We start from the raw sequence: 17,992 nt of genomic DNA on the forward strand, positions 1-17,992 counted from the left end.
CAGGGCACCCCATAAATATCTTTTGAATCCAAGGCACCCTACATTATAATTTTCACTCCGAGCACCTTATATTTATAGCATATCATCGTTGTTGTGTGGAAACCTTGTATGTCCAAAACCGTACGTTTGGTATCATCTATAAAATGTACTAAACTAGTGAAAACAGCCGATCTACATCAAACAACGCTGTTGTGTGCTTGTAGATCGGCTGTTGTGATGTTGCTGTTGGGATGTTGCGAGGAAAACGTTGAGATAATAGCCATTTTGGTTAGAACTGACAGAAAATAACTTTGTACTTCAAGTTTAAAATTATGCTAAATATTTTTTCAACTGTCCAAATAAATTCCAAATATTATCAAATTATCTCGGGGCACCCCTGGACTGCCGTCACGGCACCCCAGGGTGCCCCGTCACCCACTTTGAAAACCCCTGCTGTACACTTCCCCTTCTAACTGTGGAATTTCTTCATCTCCGACTTACCAGTAACTGACAACATTGATGCGCCATCATAGGTCATTTAGTGTACCATTTTGTGGAAGGAAATGACAAATAAATCTTCACTTTCTTACATTACTAAATGCATGGTCAGGGACCATATCATGCAATATCTTCATAGATCACCAGTGGTCCACGGACCACCTGTTAAAACCCCCTGTTCTACATCAATAAATCCTGCCCTTCTGCGACAGTTGAGGATTCATTTGGAATTTATTGGATGGTTTAAGCATGAAATATCACACCAAATAGAGCCTACATTCCAATTTAGTCTTCAAAATATTTTGTAATCGTTCTGTACAATTGTAAACTAAGTCAATAAATATTTGCAGACAAAAATCTCTATGGTCAGTCTGGTGTACTTTGATAAAGTAACAGTGATACTGTAAACAACTTAAAACCTACTGATATACAGTACATTGCAATCTCAGTTACCCAGGGTTCTACAATTGGTATGCTCCGTTTTTCCTTCTACACCAAATTTCTTGGACGAAAAATAGCCAATCTACAAGCTCACAGTCACAACATATCGTGAGCTTGTAGATCTGCTATTTTTTGGCCAAATGTTTGGGCCCAGATAGAGTTCATGTTCAGGTTTTGGGCTGCATGATCATTGTAACAACAAAATAGTAAACAGTATTTCACAGAACTAATAAACAGAAGACAGTATCATAAGGCAGTTGCTACTGTCCCATGGTGACAGAGGGCTGTGTGTCAGAGTCCATGAAAGGCTGGAATCTTTGTCGCCTCAGACAGGCTAATGGCAGGAAGAGCTGCTCCTCAGGGGGAAACTCATCCCAGTGAATCCAGCCCCACCCTGGTCAAGGAAAAGAATCGTCACATGGTCAGTTGGCAATTTGGAAAGCTCAAAATAGAGTATCAGTGACGCGTTGTGAGCTTGTAGATCGGCTATTTTCAGAACACAACCAAATGTAAAATCAGTCATTACGATGCCATCAAGGCCTGCCAAAATACATTTTAGTTGACTAAATCAACTGTAGATTTAGTCGCCTAAAAACTTATGATATTTAGTCGACTAAAATTACACTAAAACCAAAACTTTTCAGGAGACTAAATTATGACAGTCTGTAACTGTCCAAAACAACATAGATTTTCATTCAAATATCAAACATTCAAACACCGACGTCAACTATTTGCTAAACATTGTTTTTAGTTGTATATCTTTTATTCTATCTATTCCATGCTCTCATGTAATATGTTGATATTTTTGGCATGTGATACTGAAATGTAAATTAGGCGTAAAGAGATCACCCCGTGGAGACTTGATTTCATGGATTTTCTTTGTTTTTTCTCACATTCCTGAGCCAATAACTTGACAAAGAGTTTCCTTTGTGTCTCCATTGGACAGTGTTTCTCAACCACTGTGCCTGGGGACCTTTGGTGTGCCCCTGAGAAGGGTCAAGTGTGCCCCTTGAAACTGCTTGAAAGCCAGTATTGTATTTATCATTTTAAAAATGATTTAAATTAGTGAAAACAGCCGATCTACAGCCGATCTACAAGCACACAGTTGTGTGTTTGTAGATCTGCTGTTGTGCGACAGAATTGTATGATGAAGCAGGGCTTTACTTTGCGAAGAAACGTACACATTTGAAACTTGGAGATACAAGTTTTCTTCCCGACAGTGACGATATTTACACCCCCGTATTACAGTATGTTGGTGTGCCCATGGATTCTTGGGACATGAAAAGTGTGCCCATGCAGAAAAAAGGTTGAGAAACACTGCCACAGGAAACCGCTGACCGTCGTACCAACGCGCTGAGTGTGTCACAAACCTTCATTCTTCTCTGGCTCTACGTTGACTGGCTCCGCCGGGTGTGTCCTGTCCAGTTCCCCTTGCATGATGATGGTCACATAATGGTAATGCTCCTCCAACTTGATGGAGTTCACCACAGACGCAAAGCGCACGTTGACCAAGCGCACCCCCGCCTCTTCCATCACCTCTCTGTGGGCACACTCCTCCCACGTCTCCCTTTCAAAGCAGACAGAAATAAATCAGCAGCACATTCGGACACCACGGTTAAATCAAATACCCCCAAAAGGAACAGTATAGACTAGACCAGGGTTCCCCAATTAGTTTTCCCCAAGGGCCTAATTATGTCTAGCGTACCAAGCCGAGGGCTACAACATTGCAGGGGGGCGTTCCTGCTACTCCAGCGACAGTTCAGATATCGTTCAGATATTTTGAATTTATAATTTTTTAAATTATTTAAACTAGTGAAAACAGCCGATCTACAAGCACACGCCTTGCAGTACGAGGCGTTGTGTGCTTGTAGATCTGCTGTTTTCACTACTTTTGTGCGACGGCCTTGTATGATTTGCGAAAGAACGTACACATTTGGAGATACAAGATTTCCAGCCGACAACAACGATATACTAGTGTTGTTGTTGCTGCTCTTATACCACCATTATTACTGGGGTTGGTGGGGGCCAGAGTAGACAGTAGCCCCCCGCGGGCCGCAAATGGCCCGCGGGCCGCCTATCGGTCTTCGACGTTTTCGGGCCAAGGACCCCTTAGCTGAGAGAGAGATGAAGCAGGGACCCCCACCTTTTCGTGGATTCCATATAGTTTCTTCGTTTGACAGCAAAATCATCAGTGTATTTTGGATTCATTCATGTCAATTTGTGTTTTCAGATATTTAACCACTTGAACCGTCAACACTTAATAAGCTTGACCTTTCACTCCGTACTTTGTCTGCTCTTTTTCTCGTCTACACCAAACCTCTTTGCCAAAAATAGCCAATCTACAGGCTCACAACAACTCGCACTGCGAGGCGTTGTGAGCTTGTAGATCTGCTATTTTTGGCTAAAGTTCTCAGAATATGGACGTTAGGGATCAAGAGGTTAATATAAAAAAGAAGAAAAATAATTCTATCACATAAAGATTTGGAGGACCCCCTGTTGAAGACCCCTGCTCTAATCTATAGGCTACTAGAGTATAGACCACTAGTTCTCAATATTGAGTCCGGGGGTCTGTAACTCAAAGAGTGTACAAATAAACCAAACAGACCCGTAATAAATAAAGCCTATATATGAGAGCGATATGGTTCTCCGCCTTATGCATATCAAACTGGGTGTCCTTAAAATAAGAAGGGTTGAGAATCACTCTTATAGGCCTAATGATCATGGAGTCCACATATAGAGGGTATTCCGCGTGACATCATTGTTTCCCCAGGAAATTTGTGAAACAATCGTTCACTTTGTGATACAAGCACCACATTTTGCACAAAGTTTCCTCTGGACCTACTTTTTCCAAAAAGCATGTTAGCCACTCAATTAAAAACAAATAGGGTTGGGGTCCCATTGACTTTCTATAGGCAAAAAAATAATAATCTGCTTTAAGTAGCATGTGAGGGGTCAAACTATGGGTTTTTCATGATCCTGAATCCAATGCAAACGTTTGTTTTGCACGAAAAACATTCATTGGGCTAAAAAAAGGCCCCACAAAAGTATGGTTTAGTGATGAGTCATAACACAGTTGTGTTTTACTGTATAGAAAGTCAATGGGACCCCAACCCTATTGTTTTTTTATTGAGTGGCTAACATGCTTTCTGGAAAAGGTAGGTCCAGAGGAAACTTTGTGCAAAATGTGGTGCTTGTATCGCATTCGCAAACCTAACGATTCTTCCAAAAAAATGACTTAATTTCCTGCATGGTGCTGATCCTGAGTTGCATATGATGCATACCCTCTATTAAATAAAATAAAAGGATAAGAGTAGAATAACAGAAAACGGCGAGAAGACAAATGCAGGTATTTGTATTGTAAATTGTGTTCTGCTTCTGTGCAATGGCATTCATTGCTGGACAGGACAGACATACCAGGCAGCTACCATAATTATCATCATAACGTCAGGTCCCCTTGCTTTATTTTAGAAACAGAATTGAATAATTTATTAGAAGGTTGCATAGAAAAAAGTACAATTTCATGACTGTACAAACCAACCAAGTAAGTCAAGTAAGTCAACAAACCAACTAAAAGGTCAACTAAAAGGAGATCCTAGTAAGCTTTTCTGCTTATTTACACAGGAGATATTGCCTCGTGTTCCCCAGTCTTGAGTCTGTCACTAATAGGGGTCTCAGTCTCACACAGCTGACATCTCTCTGTAATGGTTTGACGTTTGGACATGGAAAGTTATTATTAGGCCTATCATCATCTGATCCGTACAGAGTAGTGCTCACCCAAACTCTAAGTGCCCCCCGGGGAGCTGGTATGTCCCTAGCCCTAGAATGTCTCTTATTTTCGGTCGATTGACCCTTTGGGTAATCCCTCAAATAGAGCCATAGAACGCTCCCATGGCGCGGCGCTTAGCAAATAATCTGCGCGGCCCTAAAGTGCAGCGCGCTACTTGTGTACTCACCCAATAATGTATTCCTCAGCCTGGGAGAACGATATTGTCCTGTAGTGTTATATCCATTTGAAAGTTCTGGCTGAAAACATGTACTTTGTAAAATATCACCACTTAACACGAGCCAACACGGACGACTTATACGACCGGGCGAGGGGCTCGGAATGACTGCTGGACTGAATATATCATAACTTCCTTTGGGAAGCACAAAACGTACGGGGCACACAATCACGCAGGTGGTGTGATTAGTCACCCCACGTCAATCACAAGCACCTGTCAATTGTGTTGCCCCGTACGTTTTGTGCTTCCCAAAGGAAGTTATGATATATTCAGTCCAGCAGTCATTCCGAGCCCCTAGCCCGGTCGTATAAGTCGTCCGTGTTGGCTCGTGTTAAGTGGTGATATTTTACAAAGTACATGTTTTCAGCCAGAACTTTCAAATGGATATAACACTACAGGACAATATCGTTCTCCCAGGCTGAGGAATACATTATTGGGTGAGTACACAAGTAGCGCGCTGCACTTTAGGGCCGCGCAGATTATTTGCTAACCGCCGCGCCATGGGAGCGTTCTATGGCTCTATTTGAGGGATTACCCAAAGGGTCAATCGACCGAAAATAAGAGACATTCTAGGGCTAGTATGTCCCGTGACCCATCGCACTCCTACGTTTCCCTACGAGCACACAGTGGGGGTTCCGTGCTGAGTCTGTCACCAGCACACCCACTCCAACTCCTGGACGTTTAACTGCTGTTTCTGACATCTCTTAGCGTATTTCCACTTTTAAACATTTACTGACAAATGGACGAATGTTGACACCACACCGCCATAATATCACACCGTCGCGCCGGGTCTGTCCCATAACAAACATCCGTCTATGTGAAACTGGCGAATATAAGCTGATCTCTTCAGAATAAGAGTACCCCTCAGCCAATTGAAAAATGGTGAAAAACGATTAATCTTCCCATGATATGCACATTCAAAATGTACATTAAATGATAATTATGTTTTTGGGTCTAATAAAAAAGTTTTAATAACATAAAAAATATATCAATGGATAAATGCTGTTCAATGGAGTGCATAGCCTTTACAAATTGGACGCTGGACAGGAGACAACTCTTCGTGTCGGCACTTTTGACCCATGCACACGTTCTGCCACACCGCACTCTCCGCTAAGCGGGAGAGGCGGCATTGCAACTGCTGCAGGCCGTACAGTGCAGCCAGGCGCTCAAAATGCACCATGTCCGACTTTAGTGGGCGCTGGAGAGCAGGCGGCTCAGCCTCTTCGTGTCGGCACTTTACAGCACACGCACGCTTTCCTCTGCCACACCACACTCCCGACATCTTATTTTGAAGGTCTTATATTCGTTCTCTTACACCGAAAGTCCTATATTCGCCAATTCACGCTGCTCTCTGCGCGCGCAGCCATCACCATTCTAGAGATGGGATTTATGGCTCTTTGAAGTGAGCTGGAGCTCTGGGGTCCGTTCCTTTCAAAGAGCTGTTCAAGACTCATTTTAGTTACAAGTTTGTCACTTTGTAGATTTTGATTATAATTACAAATCATTTCAGCCATAGATACATTTCGGCCATTTGAAAATAGCCGATCTACAAGCTCACAATGGGAGTTGAATTGAATTTCAACCTTAGTAGTCTACATTACACACCTTTAGAAACACATTGGTGAAGACATTTCTTGGTAATGATTTACTTAGCAGATTTGTCAAATATAAAATCCCTTTATTATAAAGAACTAGTCCTACCTGTTCAAAGACATGTGCTTCAAATTATGTGCAGAGTGTAGGTGATGGGGTGTGTACAATAGGCTATATGAGGGATTAGTGGTGCTTGCATGTGGAAATGTAGGAATAACAGAAGAAATGTTGGAGAACCCAGCAAAATGTAAGCATATAAGCATACATGTAAAGCATACATTTGTAATAAAATAAAAACAATATAACATGAAAATGTGTTGAAAGTACACACACACACACACACACACACACACACACACACACACACACACACACACACACACACACACACTCCCTACTGCGAACCGGATCCCATCGTTCATTTCAAAGAGCCGTTCAAAAGACTCGATCCGTTCGCGAACGTCCCACTTCAACACCATCTTGCTAAAGCGAACATTTAGCCGACACAACAGAAGCTGCGGAGGGTCGAAAAACGGCGTTCATTCACGTTAGTGCAAAAATAAAACAAAAAACAACAACATAAGAAACCAACACTCCGGAGTCTGAGAATGGCCAACCGAAATCTGAAGCAAGTGAGCATGCAGGGCAACAACAACAACAACAGAAGCTCCCCTCAGCCTCCGAGGCGCGGCGGCACCGAGTCCCCGGCGGCGGAGCAGCAGAGAGGGCCGAACAAAGAGGGCCCCACGCCGCCTCCCCAGGCCGCTCCCAAGGAGGAGGGCAGCGGCGAGGGCCCGCGGGAGATGGTCCTGGACCTGAAGAGCATGCGGAGGCCGTGGGAGAAGACGTTCACGCAGCGCTGCCGCCTGTTCGTGGGCAACCTGCCCACGGACATCTCCGAGGAGGCGTTCAAGAAGATGTTCACCAAGTACGGCGAGGTGAACGAGGTGTTCATCAACCGGGACCGGGGGTTCGGCTTCATCCGCCTGGTAATTTCCAATGAGTTGCGATGCAAATTGTGTTTTGCTGTTTGTTTTGCTGCGTTGCTCGTGGTAACGGTCGGTGTGTTGCACTAAATGATTGGCAAACCTGTCAAATTCTGACTCATTTAGATGGAGGTGGAGGGCTCAGCCTCAAATACATGATTTGCTGCTTTATGTATGTATTTATGTATGTGTGTGTGTGTGTGTGTGTGTGTGTGTGTGTGTGCGGGTCCACCCTATGTTCCCCAGGTTCTGTTCCCCACTTCCATCCAAAAAAGGTTCTATGTTCCCCACCCACCCTCCCCACAAAAAGGTTCTATGTTCCCCAGGTTCTATGTTCCCCACCCACCCTCCCCACAAAAAGGTTCTATGTTCCCCAAACAACCAAAAAAGGATCTACTGTATGTTCCCTACCAAAAAATAAATACAAATAAAAAATATGTTCCCAACTCAAATGCAGGAAATGGTGGGACATCTGGGCACTAAGAAGTAAGAACATGTGGGCAATCCTAATTTAGTTGCCCAGGTGCCCAGATGTCTCCACCCCTAAGTGCCCACTCGACTAGGTGCCCACTCATCCAGATGCCCAGCCTTAACAAAAGTATGGTGTCCAGATGTCCCTAGTACCCCTGTCCCACTAGTATTAGTAATTTCTCCCCATTATTGTGTGTTCTGAGTTGTTATTAATAACTAGCCCTTACCCGTTCAAAGATATGAGCTCCAAAATGATGTGCAGTGTGTGGGTTATGGGATGTGCACTGTGCATACAGTATATGAGGGATGGAAAGTAACTTTAACTGGTGCTTGCATGATAATATGTAGGAGCATCAATGTAAGAAATACCCGTTTCGTTTAATGGCTAACCCCCCCCCCCCCAGCCCGCCCGCCCACCCGCCTGCACACACACCCGCCTGCCTGCCTGCACACACACACACACACACACACACACACACACACACACACACACACACACACACACACACACACACACACACACACAGAGCTGGTTAAACATTTTGCCTCAAGCTAGATGCAGAATAGATGTGCCTCATGCTAGATGCAGAATAGATAGTAGATACACCATAAAAATGCTAATATACAGCATACGATTTGTGAAAGTGACAAACGGGCTTCACAGTTATGTCAGGTGTGTTCACTGTTCATATGCTAATGGTGATGCGATTTCAGATCAATTGCTCCAGCCACTGAGGAGAAACGCTGTTTCAGACAGACAGACAGACAGACAGACAGACAGACAGACAGACAGACAGACAGACAGACAGACAGACAGACAGACACTCACTCAGACAGACATTCGCAAAATTATAGTATAGATTAGAAATTAATGTTTCCTGCATTTTTGGATGAGTGGGGAACATAGAACCTTTTTTTGTGTGAGTGAGTGGGGAACATAGAACCTGGGGAACATAGGACCTTTTCGGTCAATTCTTTTTGAAGCGGTAAAAGCTTTGTCTGTCCCGTACATTTTTTTTTGAGGATTCCCATAGATTCTCAAGGAGTGGCATTGTCTGTCCCGTACATGTCTTGTGCATGCAGAATTGAGGATTGGTCAAGCTTCACATGACAATTTGGCCCTCCAGACAAAATAATTTAGAATTCAGAATTCATAAAAATATAGAACTAAAGCACATAGAAAGTATAGATCTAGAACACAGAATGAATGTATAGATCTAGAACACAGATTTCATAGCTCTAGACTAGAACACATAGAATAAAAATTCACCGCTTCACTTTGAACCGAGGTTTGATTTTTTTAACCCCTATTCTTCCCAATTTATTTATGCCATTGAATTTCTTGCCACTGCTGCTGTACCCCACTGTCTCACCTGCTAGTGTAGTGGAGCCCCCACCGGGAGGACATAGACTAGAGCAGTGTTTCTCAACCTTTTTTCTGGGCACACTTTTCATGTCCCAAGAATCCATGGGCACACCAACATAATACGGGGGTGTATTGTCGCTGTCGGGAAGAAACCTTGTATCTCCAAGTTTCAAATCTTTACGTTTCTTCGCAAAGTAAGGCCCTGCTTCATCATACAAGGCTGTCGCACTACAGTAGTGAAAACAGCAGATCTACAAGCACACAACGCCTCGCACCGCGAGGAGTTGTGTGCTTGTAGATCGTCTGTTTTCACTAGTTAATCATTTTTAACTCATTGAATGCCCTTTTCAAGATGGCCGCCAAGTACCAGGATGCCACGTTCCTAGATTTCTAGTGCACGGATCAATTTTTAGTGCACGGATCGTGCACGCCCATGCACCATATATGCATCATATGTGTAGTACTTTTTAAAATGATGAATACAATACTGGCTTTCAAGAAGTTTCAAGGGGCACACCAAAGGTCCCCAGGCACAGTGGTTGAGAAACACTGGACTAGAGCCTTTGTCCTGCTCCTCCCCCTCCCTGCTGACGGGTGCTGCCCCAGCTGTAGGACTACCATCTTGAATTAACAAATATATCGCCCTCCCTGCCTGGCTTCCCTCCCCAAGCCAGTTGTGTTCTTATTAGGGATGGGACGATATGAAAATGTCATACCACGATTATTGTGACAAAAGAAATCGCGATTATCACGATAATCAATTAAAAAAAGGGTGCCACTGCAAGACGCCACAGCAACCCTCTCAGGGAAAAGTATGTTAGAGGTCAGAGTCCGTACAACTTTTCGTTCCAGTAGTGCAAGGTAACAGTTGCCCTAGGTTATCCTATTAGGCCTTGGCAAGCGTCCGCTATGAGTCTCGTTGTAGGCTACGGTACTGTACTGGCTGGTACCCTGCTTGGTGGCACATGGTACACCCTGCTGCAGGGGTGCAATTCATGTGTGTTATTAATTTCTCAGTCAGGTACCAATGCTCTGGACTAGCAATGCATTTAAAAATATCCAACAGTCTAGATTGGTTTCATCAGTTATAGTGGTCCCACTTGCAGCTGCTCAGTACTGAAACGTAAGCGTTTTTGCACCTGTAGTAGTGTGTATATGCGCTTGCATACCTGTATTGTGTCCACAGAAAATTCGGGCTCATGATTCAGAAGTTGGCGGTTGCTGCTAGTGACTGTCATTCTAAAACAAAATTGTAGGCTCCATAAGCTGTCATGCATACTTTATTAAACAGAAAACGTAAAAGAGTAATCGATCATTTCTGGTGAATATCTTAATTAGTATTAGTAAATTATTTCTAAATACTAATGGGCCGACACGTTATTGCCAAATATACAATATATATATTAATATAATATACAAAACCTATTTGCCTGCAGTGTTTTGTTCTAGCATTAATATTGCACTGTCAAAATGAGGCTCTTGCAACAAGGGATACTATTTTAGCATTCATTTCAACCATATAGTAGGGCATTCACAATATTAAGTAAGCAAGAGGCGAACATTGTGAAAATAGCAGATCTACATGCTCATGATGAGCATGTAGATCGGCTATTTTCAAAATATTTATCTGTGGAACCGAGTCACATTAAATGTAATACCTACAATTCCAAGTGCTTGTCAGGGTAGGGGTCCCCAGTTCAAATGTGTTTATTTTGGGTTTGAGAAGCCCTGGTATAGAGCATTAACAAATTCATCCACCAGGGGTATTGACAAGACAACTCATTCTTATGACTTCCTATCTAGCCAAGCTTTATTAACTATATATTTTTAAAGAGAAAACAATAAAAAATAAAAATAAGCGTATATTCAACTTCGGTGAACAACGTCGAATAGTGACTTTGTTATTCGAATATTTTCGAATATTTGGTGAATACCCTACCATATAGTAGACCCGAATTATACAGTTGAACTGAAGTAAGGATTTTTTTTAGGTATAGGACATCTTTTTAATCCTCCTTGTTACTGTGTCACAGGAAACCCGCACACTGGCAGAGATCGCCAAGGCAGAGTTGGACGGGACCGTCTTGAAAAACCGACCTATAAGGATCCGTTTTGCTACACATGGCTCTGCACTCACTGTGCGCAATCTGTCTCCCGTGGTTACCAACGAGCTGCTGGAAGAGGTAGTCACACAAACTGTAGTGCACCCCTGTGCACGTTTGCTCATTGCTTTTACTATCGTTTTAGTTGGGTTTCTCCTGCTTTGTGATTGCATTCGTCATTCCAATCCAACGCATTAGGGCTGTTACGATTATGACATTTTACATGCCGATTAATTGTCACTCAAATAATTGCGATTAACGATTTAATTGTGTTTTTGTCGTTGACAGTTACATTGATATTGGAAATGGCCGATCTACAGGCTCGCATCGCGTCACGATGCGACGTGTTGTGAGCTTGTAGATCTGCTATTTCCACTATTTTTTAATTGTTTGAACATATAGAAACATTTTTCAACATGTAAACCAGAGGTCTTCAACAGGGGGTACGGGACTCCAAGGGGGTCCTCAGAGTTACTACAGGGGGGCCCCCAAATCGCTGTATGATAGGATCATTTTAAATTAACAACTTGAACCCTCGCATCCCTATTCTTTTTAAAAAAAAAATCTTTATCCCACGATTTTTGTAACCCATTTTTTCACCCGGTGCCAATTGCCTAAGCTGTGATCCTGGGCTCTACTCTCCCTCTGCCAACCTGGGGAGGGCCCCGAACTGAGCTCATGCTTCCTTCAATGCATGAGGAGTGAGCAGGCCGCTTCTTATCACCTGACAGGGGGAGCTTCCCCAGTTGGACGTAGCGCGTGGAAGGAACACGTTATTCCAACCAGTTCCATTCCCCTCCATCAGGCGCCCCGGCTGGCCAGGGGGAGGCTTTATAGAGACCAGGATTACTGCATGTTTTTGTGAGGGTATCTACCCTAGGAGACACAGGGAGAACATGCAAACTCCACACAGAAACGCATCCCTATTCTGAGGAGAATCTTGAGAGTTTGTAGATCATCTATTTTTGGCAAATAGGTTTGGTGTAGAGTTTAAAAAAAAGATCAGACCAAGTACATAGTGAAAGGTCAAATTGACTAAGTGTCGATGATTTAAGTGGTTAAATGTCTGAAATTTTTTTTTTTTAAATGAATCCAACATCTGATGACAGTGCTGTCAAAAAGTATATGAAAATCTGCAAAACTATTTTATACAATATGTTGTGGGGGTCTCAGCTAAGGGGTCCTTGGCCTGAAAACGTTGAAGACCCCTGATGTAAACGATTATGACAAATATCTCAAATGAATTGCGATTATGTCAAATAATTGCGATTAGACCATTATGTAATAATTGTGACAGCCCTACTTAGCATACCAAGTTTCCAACACATCATTATTCTGATCAACATTAATCTGCAGGCATTTGCTGAGTTTGGGCCAGTGGAACGAGCAGTTGTGGTGGTGGATGACCGTGGGCGTCCCACAGGAAAGGGCTTTGTGGAGTTTGCCAACAAACCGACTGCTCGCAAAGCCCTGGACCGCTGCAACGAGGGGGCACTGCTGCTCACCACGTAAGAGGCGTGCAAGCATTGTGTGTGTTGTGTGTGGGTGATAAAGAGACTGTAACATTCCAGATGGAATAAGGTTCAATTTGTGCATTAATACGGTTATATTAATTATATGGTCATTCAAATAAAATGTAATGATGAACCTACTAGTGATGCGCGGGTCAGGTTTTTTTCATAACCCGCACGGCCCACAGCCCGCACGGAACGTAACCCGCCCGCCCGCACCGCAGAACAATATACAAATCAACGAATCCGCCCGCCCCGCAACCCGCATTTAAAAAAAAGATGGTATATCATCTCCACAATAGCTCATCTTTATATACGGCTCTTCTAAGTACCAGAAAGTCGCTTTACAGAAAGGTTTATAGTAGCACAATATTGTCATGGGCTAAATAAACAAACGTGTTGTTCAAATTGGGGTTTAGCCTAAAAGACATTCATTCAAAGACGTTCATTCTCTAAATCGCCGGGGCATCGTCGGGGTAAGAATGGCGTTTCAGGTTTTATGTCAATCATATTTATATACAGCGCCTCGCACTTTAAACAGACGACAAAAGATGGACAATATTAAATCCTGTTGGTTATTGATTAATCACCAGATTGGAGAGATGGGAGCGACTCAAGGTGAGCGTGGTTGGTTCATTCAGTCAAAAAATCCGTCTCACTTGCGAAAGTTGTTTCAAATCGTATCTGTTGACTGGCTGGTTTAGGTTATATACCGACACAAAGTAGACTTGTGTGGATGACAGAGACATTTAAGTGAAATCCTGATCTGCGACACGCGCTGAATTGTTTGTGCATTCTTCTCTGCTATGCTCACGTTGTGTCTGATGGTGTCAGCGAGCGCAAATGTTGGCAAAATGTGGTTCGCGGCCCCAACAGGAGCGGAATTGGGATGGTACTTGCACCAAGGAACTCTCCAAGCCGCTCTGGCGCATTTTAAAACTCACTCGTGCTCGTATTCAAAACGTTGTATTCTTACTCTTATTAAGAATAAAAGGCAAATAAGAACAGGTGATTATTCATATTTATTTTTTGCACATGAAAGTGGTGATAACCCGCCCGACCGCCAATTGAGTCTGAAACCTTGACCCACCCTTGGCGGGTGCTGTGGGCACCGGGTCGGCCCGCGCATCACTAGAACCTACAGCAGGGTTCCCCAATAGGTGGCCCGCGGGCCATTTGCGGCCCACGGGGGGCTACTGTCTGGCCCACACGAACCCCAATAATAATGGTGGTATAAGAGCAGCAACAACACTAGTATATCGTCGTTGTCGGGTGGAAATCTTGTATCTCCAAATTTGTACGTTCTTTTGCAAATCATACAAGACCGTCGCACAAAAGTAGTGAAAACAGCAGTTCTACAAGCACACAACGCCTTGCACCGTGAGGCGTTGTGTGCTTGTAGATTGGCTGTTTTCACTAGTTTAAATCCTTTTTAAAATGATAAATTCAAAACTAACGGTTTTGGACACAGTCATCCAACAACGACGAAAACTGTCGCTGGAGAAGTGACAACGCCACCGTCGCCCCCTGCAATGTTATGGCCCTCGGCTTGGTACCCTAGACATAATTCGGCCCTTGGGGAAAACTAATTGGTGAACCCTGACCTACAGTATAAATGGTAGGGTTCTCTGCATTATTACAGGGTTTGAACAATGGTGGAATCCTCCCTGTACATGGAGGTCATAAGACGGCACGCTCCATGAACTTTCCCTTTGCCTATCGCTGTTGGTAGTATTAGCCTTGTGTGAGGCCACATTCTCATAATATAATTCGGTTTAGTCGTGCGAATGGGAGGGGTGAAGTTGCTACATTCTTGCATATTTAATTGATACGTTTGCCCTCACACTGCACATTGTCATCCGAAACAAGGAATCGTCCACGTCTGTCCATGGGACATGTATGTATCCAAGCTGCATAATAATGCCCCCTCCATCTCCCTGTGTTTATTAATTCTTCAAGTTCAACTCACAATGTAACCACAGGACCGCCGCAAAATTGAGGCGCAGGCGTCAGCCTATTTATCTGCGGTCGACGATCGTAAACGGGCGATCAAAAAATAAAACCAGCGGCGGCCAGAGGGACTCGCAAAATCTACCAGCAATAAACCAGACAGCAAATACTTTTAATAGCCATCTACGAAGAGGAGGACATCAACGTCTCTCTCTCTCTCTCTCTCTCTCTCTCTCTCTCTCTCTCTCTCTCTCTCTCTCTCTCTCTCTCTCTCTCTCTCTGCCCCTCGTCTTGCCCTCCGCTGGTTCCCTCTCTGCGCTCCGCGCATGAAGCGTCTCCATTTGGACATTATTTGGCACAGAGAGCCGCGCGCAAGGGCGAGAGACCCACACATCGGCCTATATTATATTAGGCCTATAGCCTATATATGATATACAAGTGACTCCTGTGGCACTTTCCTTTTATCTAACTGTGAGCAACTCCTAATACACCATGTGCGATCGAGGGAGCGGTGATCAGAAATTGAATCAATGAGGGGAGGAGGCGGCCAGAATGGTCAGAAATCTAATGAGAACGGACGGTCTGGAGGGGGATTTAACCTTTTATAAATAACTATGGATTTAACCCGCACATGGCTCTATATATTGCCTGTATTTGAGACGGATGGATTCACACCAACAGGGAAACGTTTGCGGTAGCGCATCGAAACCACCGTTTTTTTTTGTGGATTTGCATTTGTTTCTTTTATTCGAAAAAGAATACGGATGCGTCTTCACACATGCCCAACCGTTGTGTATTTTCCAACAATACGTTATAGGATTCGTTTTAATCGTAATAAAACGTGCCTGTGTGAATGCCGCCTGAGTGTACTTTAAGCCCTTCAGTGAGACAGCACGGACTTCTGTGTGGAGTAACTTATAGTAACCGTATGTAGAGTAGGGATGGGACGATAAGCGATATCGTTCATCGCGATAAAAAACTCACGATAATCGTATTGTGGAGATTTAATATAATATTTCATAGCAGTGATAGCTGAGTGGTTAGTGTCCATACCTAGGACTCCAGAGGTCCCAGAGGTCGCTGGTACGATTCCCCGCTCCAGCTATCACTTCTCCCCTCCACCTCTCGCTCCTTGTGGGCAGCACTGGGTTCAGCTGGGTTAAGCTGAAAACGGAATTTACCTTGTGGGATGATGTAGGTAAATTCTTCTTCATTCTTAATATATCGTGATATCGTCCTCCGTCATGCACTGGGATCAATTCACCCTTTTATGTACCACATAAACCCTTTTGGTCATCGCGATAATATTGTAAATCGCGATTTATTTTGTCACAATAATCGTGATATGATATATCGTCCCATCCCTAATGTAGAGTTTGTTTGAACTTTTTGCATTGCCCTCCCTCCCTGCAGCACCCCTCGTCCGGTGATCGTGGAGCCCACAGAGCAGCTGGATGACGAGGATGGACTGCCAGAGAAACTCCTGCAGAAAAATCCAGGGTATCACAAGTATGTGGAATGCACTGTTGATTTCCTCGACTAAAACTATGAGGGAAAATGTTTGTAGTTTTTTTCACCGACGAAAACTAAAAAACTAAGCTGTGATGACTAAAACTAAGACTAAATATATTGACAATTTGGTCAACTAAATAAAAACTTGACTAAAATGTTAGGGAAGGACTAGTGGAGAAGAGTCATTTTATGTTTGGTTGCTCTCAGGTGTTGCGTGCTGAAAATAGCCGATCTGAGAGCTCTCAACGCGCGTTGTGAGCTTGTAGATCTGCTATTTTCAGCACACAACCAAGTGTAAAATCAGTCATTACGATGCCAAAATACATTTCAGTTGATCTTATGATATTTAGTCGACTAAAATTAGACTAAAACTGAAGCTTTTCAGCTGACTAAATTATGACTAAAACTAAATGACATTTTATTCAAAAGACTATGACTAAAACTAAATCAAAATTTGCTGTCAAAAACAACACTGGTGGAATGCAAACGTATAGATGGCTTAGCTATAACAATGGTTCCTGACTGTGTTCCTCTGGGACCCATGGTTTGTCTTACCTGTCTGTCTGTTTGTTGCTGTTATCTGTTTTAATGTTGTAATTGTATATGAGATATGAGACAAAAGACAAATCTCCACATTGTGGACAAATAAATGAAACTAACTAACTAAGTCCAATGCTTAATTTCCATTGCAAAAGTGCCAGGTCATTCATGGCAATGAGGTGCTAAGCATTTTACAGTCTAATATTAGTCTTTATGTTACAACCGGGGTGAACAGGACTGTGTTCATTGCTGTGGTCCTGCTATAGTAGCGACTTTAAGCAACGCTGCGGCAACGGCAGATGACAACGGTAACCGGAAATGATCAGCGCTCGATAGATCAACCTGCCACCGTCGCAGCTGCCTCTACAACACCAGAAGGTCCCTTCCCACGTAGCGTCTACTACGCCTGCTGTGTAGACGAGTTGCCATGGGAACCAAAGTGTTCAGTGAAAGGGGTGGGACCCCTCGCGTTGCGGTTGTAGAAACAGGGAGCTTAAACTGCCTAGTATTGGAACTGGGTACCCGGTTAGTCGGGTAAATGAGAAGGTGTGTCCAACCCTTTGACTGATACTTTACAGTAGTTGAATACTAATTAAAGGCTTATGTTATGCTGGTGGGATGATAGTCATGTTCATCAGTATTTAAACCATTTAGACCTAGAATTATTGAATGCTTTAACTATTGAAAAATAGCAGATATACAAGCTCACAGCGCGGCACCGAGTGCCTCGCTGCGAGCTTGTAGATCTGCTATTTTTGAAGTAGTGAAAATGTGTGCAAATCTTTGAATATATGTATTTTTAAAGTGAACGTTTGTAACTCAAATTTTGCTTATGGGGGTGGTCCCTGGAACTAAATATTTTGAGATGGGGGTCCGTGGCCAAATACATATCATTTTGGGGGTCCTTCACATGAAAAAGTTTGAGCACCACTGACATAAAAACATGGGTTTTTCAAAAAACCTTAGAAAGATTTAGGAGACACTTAGGTCAAAATTCAAATGTTCACGATTAAAAAAAAAATTGCAGATCTACAAGCTCGCA

At 43.3% G+C, this 17,992-nt stretch overlaps 2 protein-coding genes across 5 annotated transcripts in view; one reads left to right on the top strand and one right to left on the bottom strand.

Annotated features, from left to right (window-relative positions):
* Positions 1–1,178: 1,178 nt before the first annotated feature.
* On the bottom strand, positions 1,179–5,620 carry nudt15 (nudix (nucleoside diphosphate linked moiety X)-type motif 15; the record flags this gene model as incomplete). The annotated part of the gene is made up of 4 exons (XM_080720614.1): positions 1,179–1,312; positions 2,289–2,485; positions 4,693–4,735; positions 5,512–5,620. The coding sequence occupies 4 exons, from the start codon at positions 5,618–5,620 to the stop codon at positions 1,179–1,181; spliced, it is 483 nt and encodes a 160-aa protein (XP_080576740.1).
* A 1,397-nt stretch (positions 5,621–7,017) lies between these two features.
* pspc1 (paraspeckle component 1) overlaps positions 7,018–17,992 on the top strand; it is a 45,765-nt gene continuing 34,790 nt past the window's right edge. For all 4 annotated transcript variants that reach the window (XR_013961718.1, XR_013961719.1, XM_080720622.1 and 1 more), the window contains exons 1-4: positions 7,018–7,501; positions 11,369–11,518; positions 12,794–12,945; positions 16,312–16,407. Coding sequence is in view for 2 of the 4 variants with exons in the window: in XM_080720622.1 (XP_080576748.1) it covers positions 7,121–7,501; positions 11,369–11,518; positions 12,794–12,945; positions 16,312–16,407 (779 nt within the window). In the remaining 2 variants the exon portion in view is untranslated. The remainder of the gene's footprint in view (positions 7,502–11,368; positions 11,519–12,793; positions 12,946–16,311; positions 16,408–17,992) is intronic.

This window comes from Nannobrachium achirus, assembly GCF_963921795.1.
Source record: "Nannobrachium achirus genome assembly, chromosome: 24".
In the NCBI taxonomy this organism is placed as follows: domain Eukaryota; kingdom Metazoa; phylum Chordata; class Actinopteri; order Myctophiformes; family Myctophidae; genus Nannobrachium; species Nannobrachium achirus.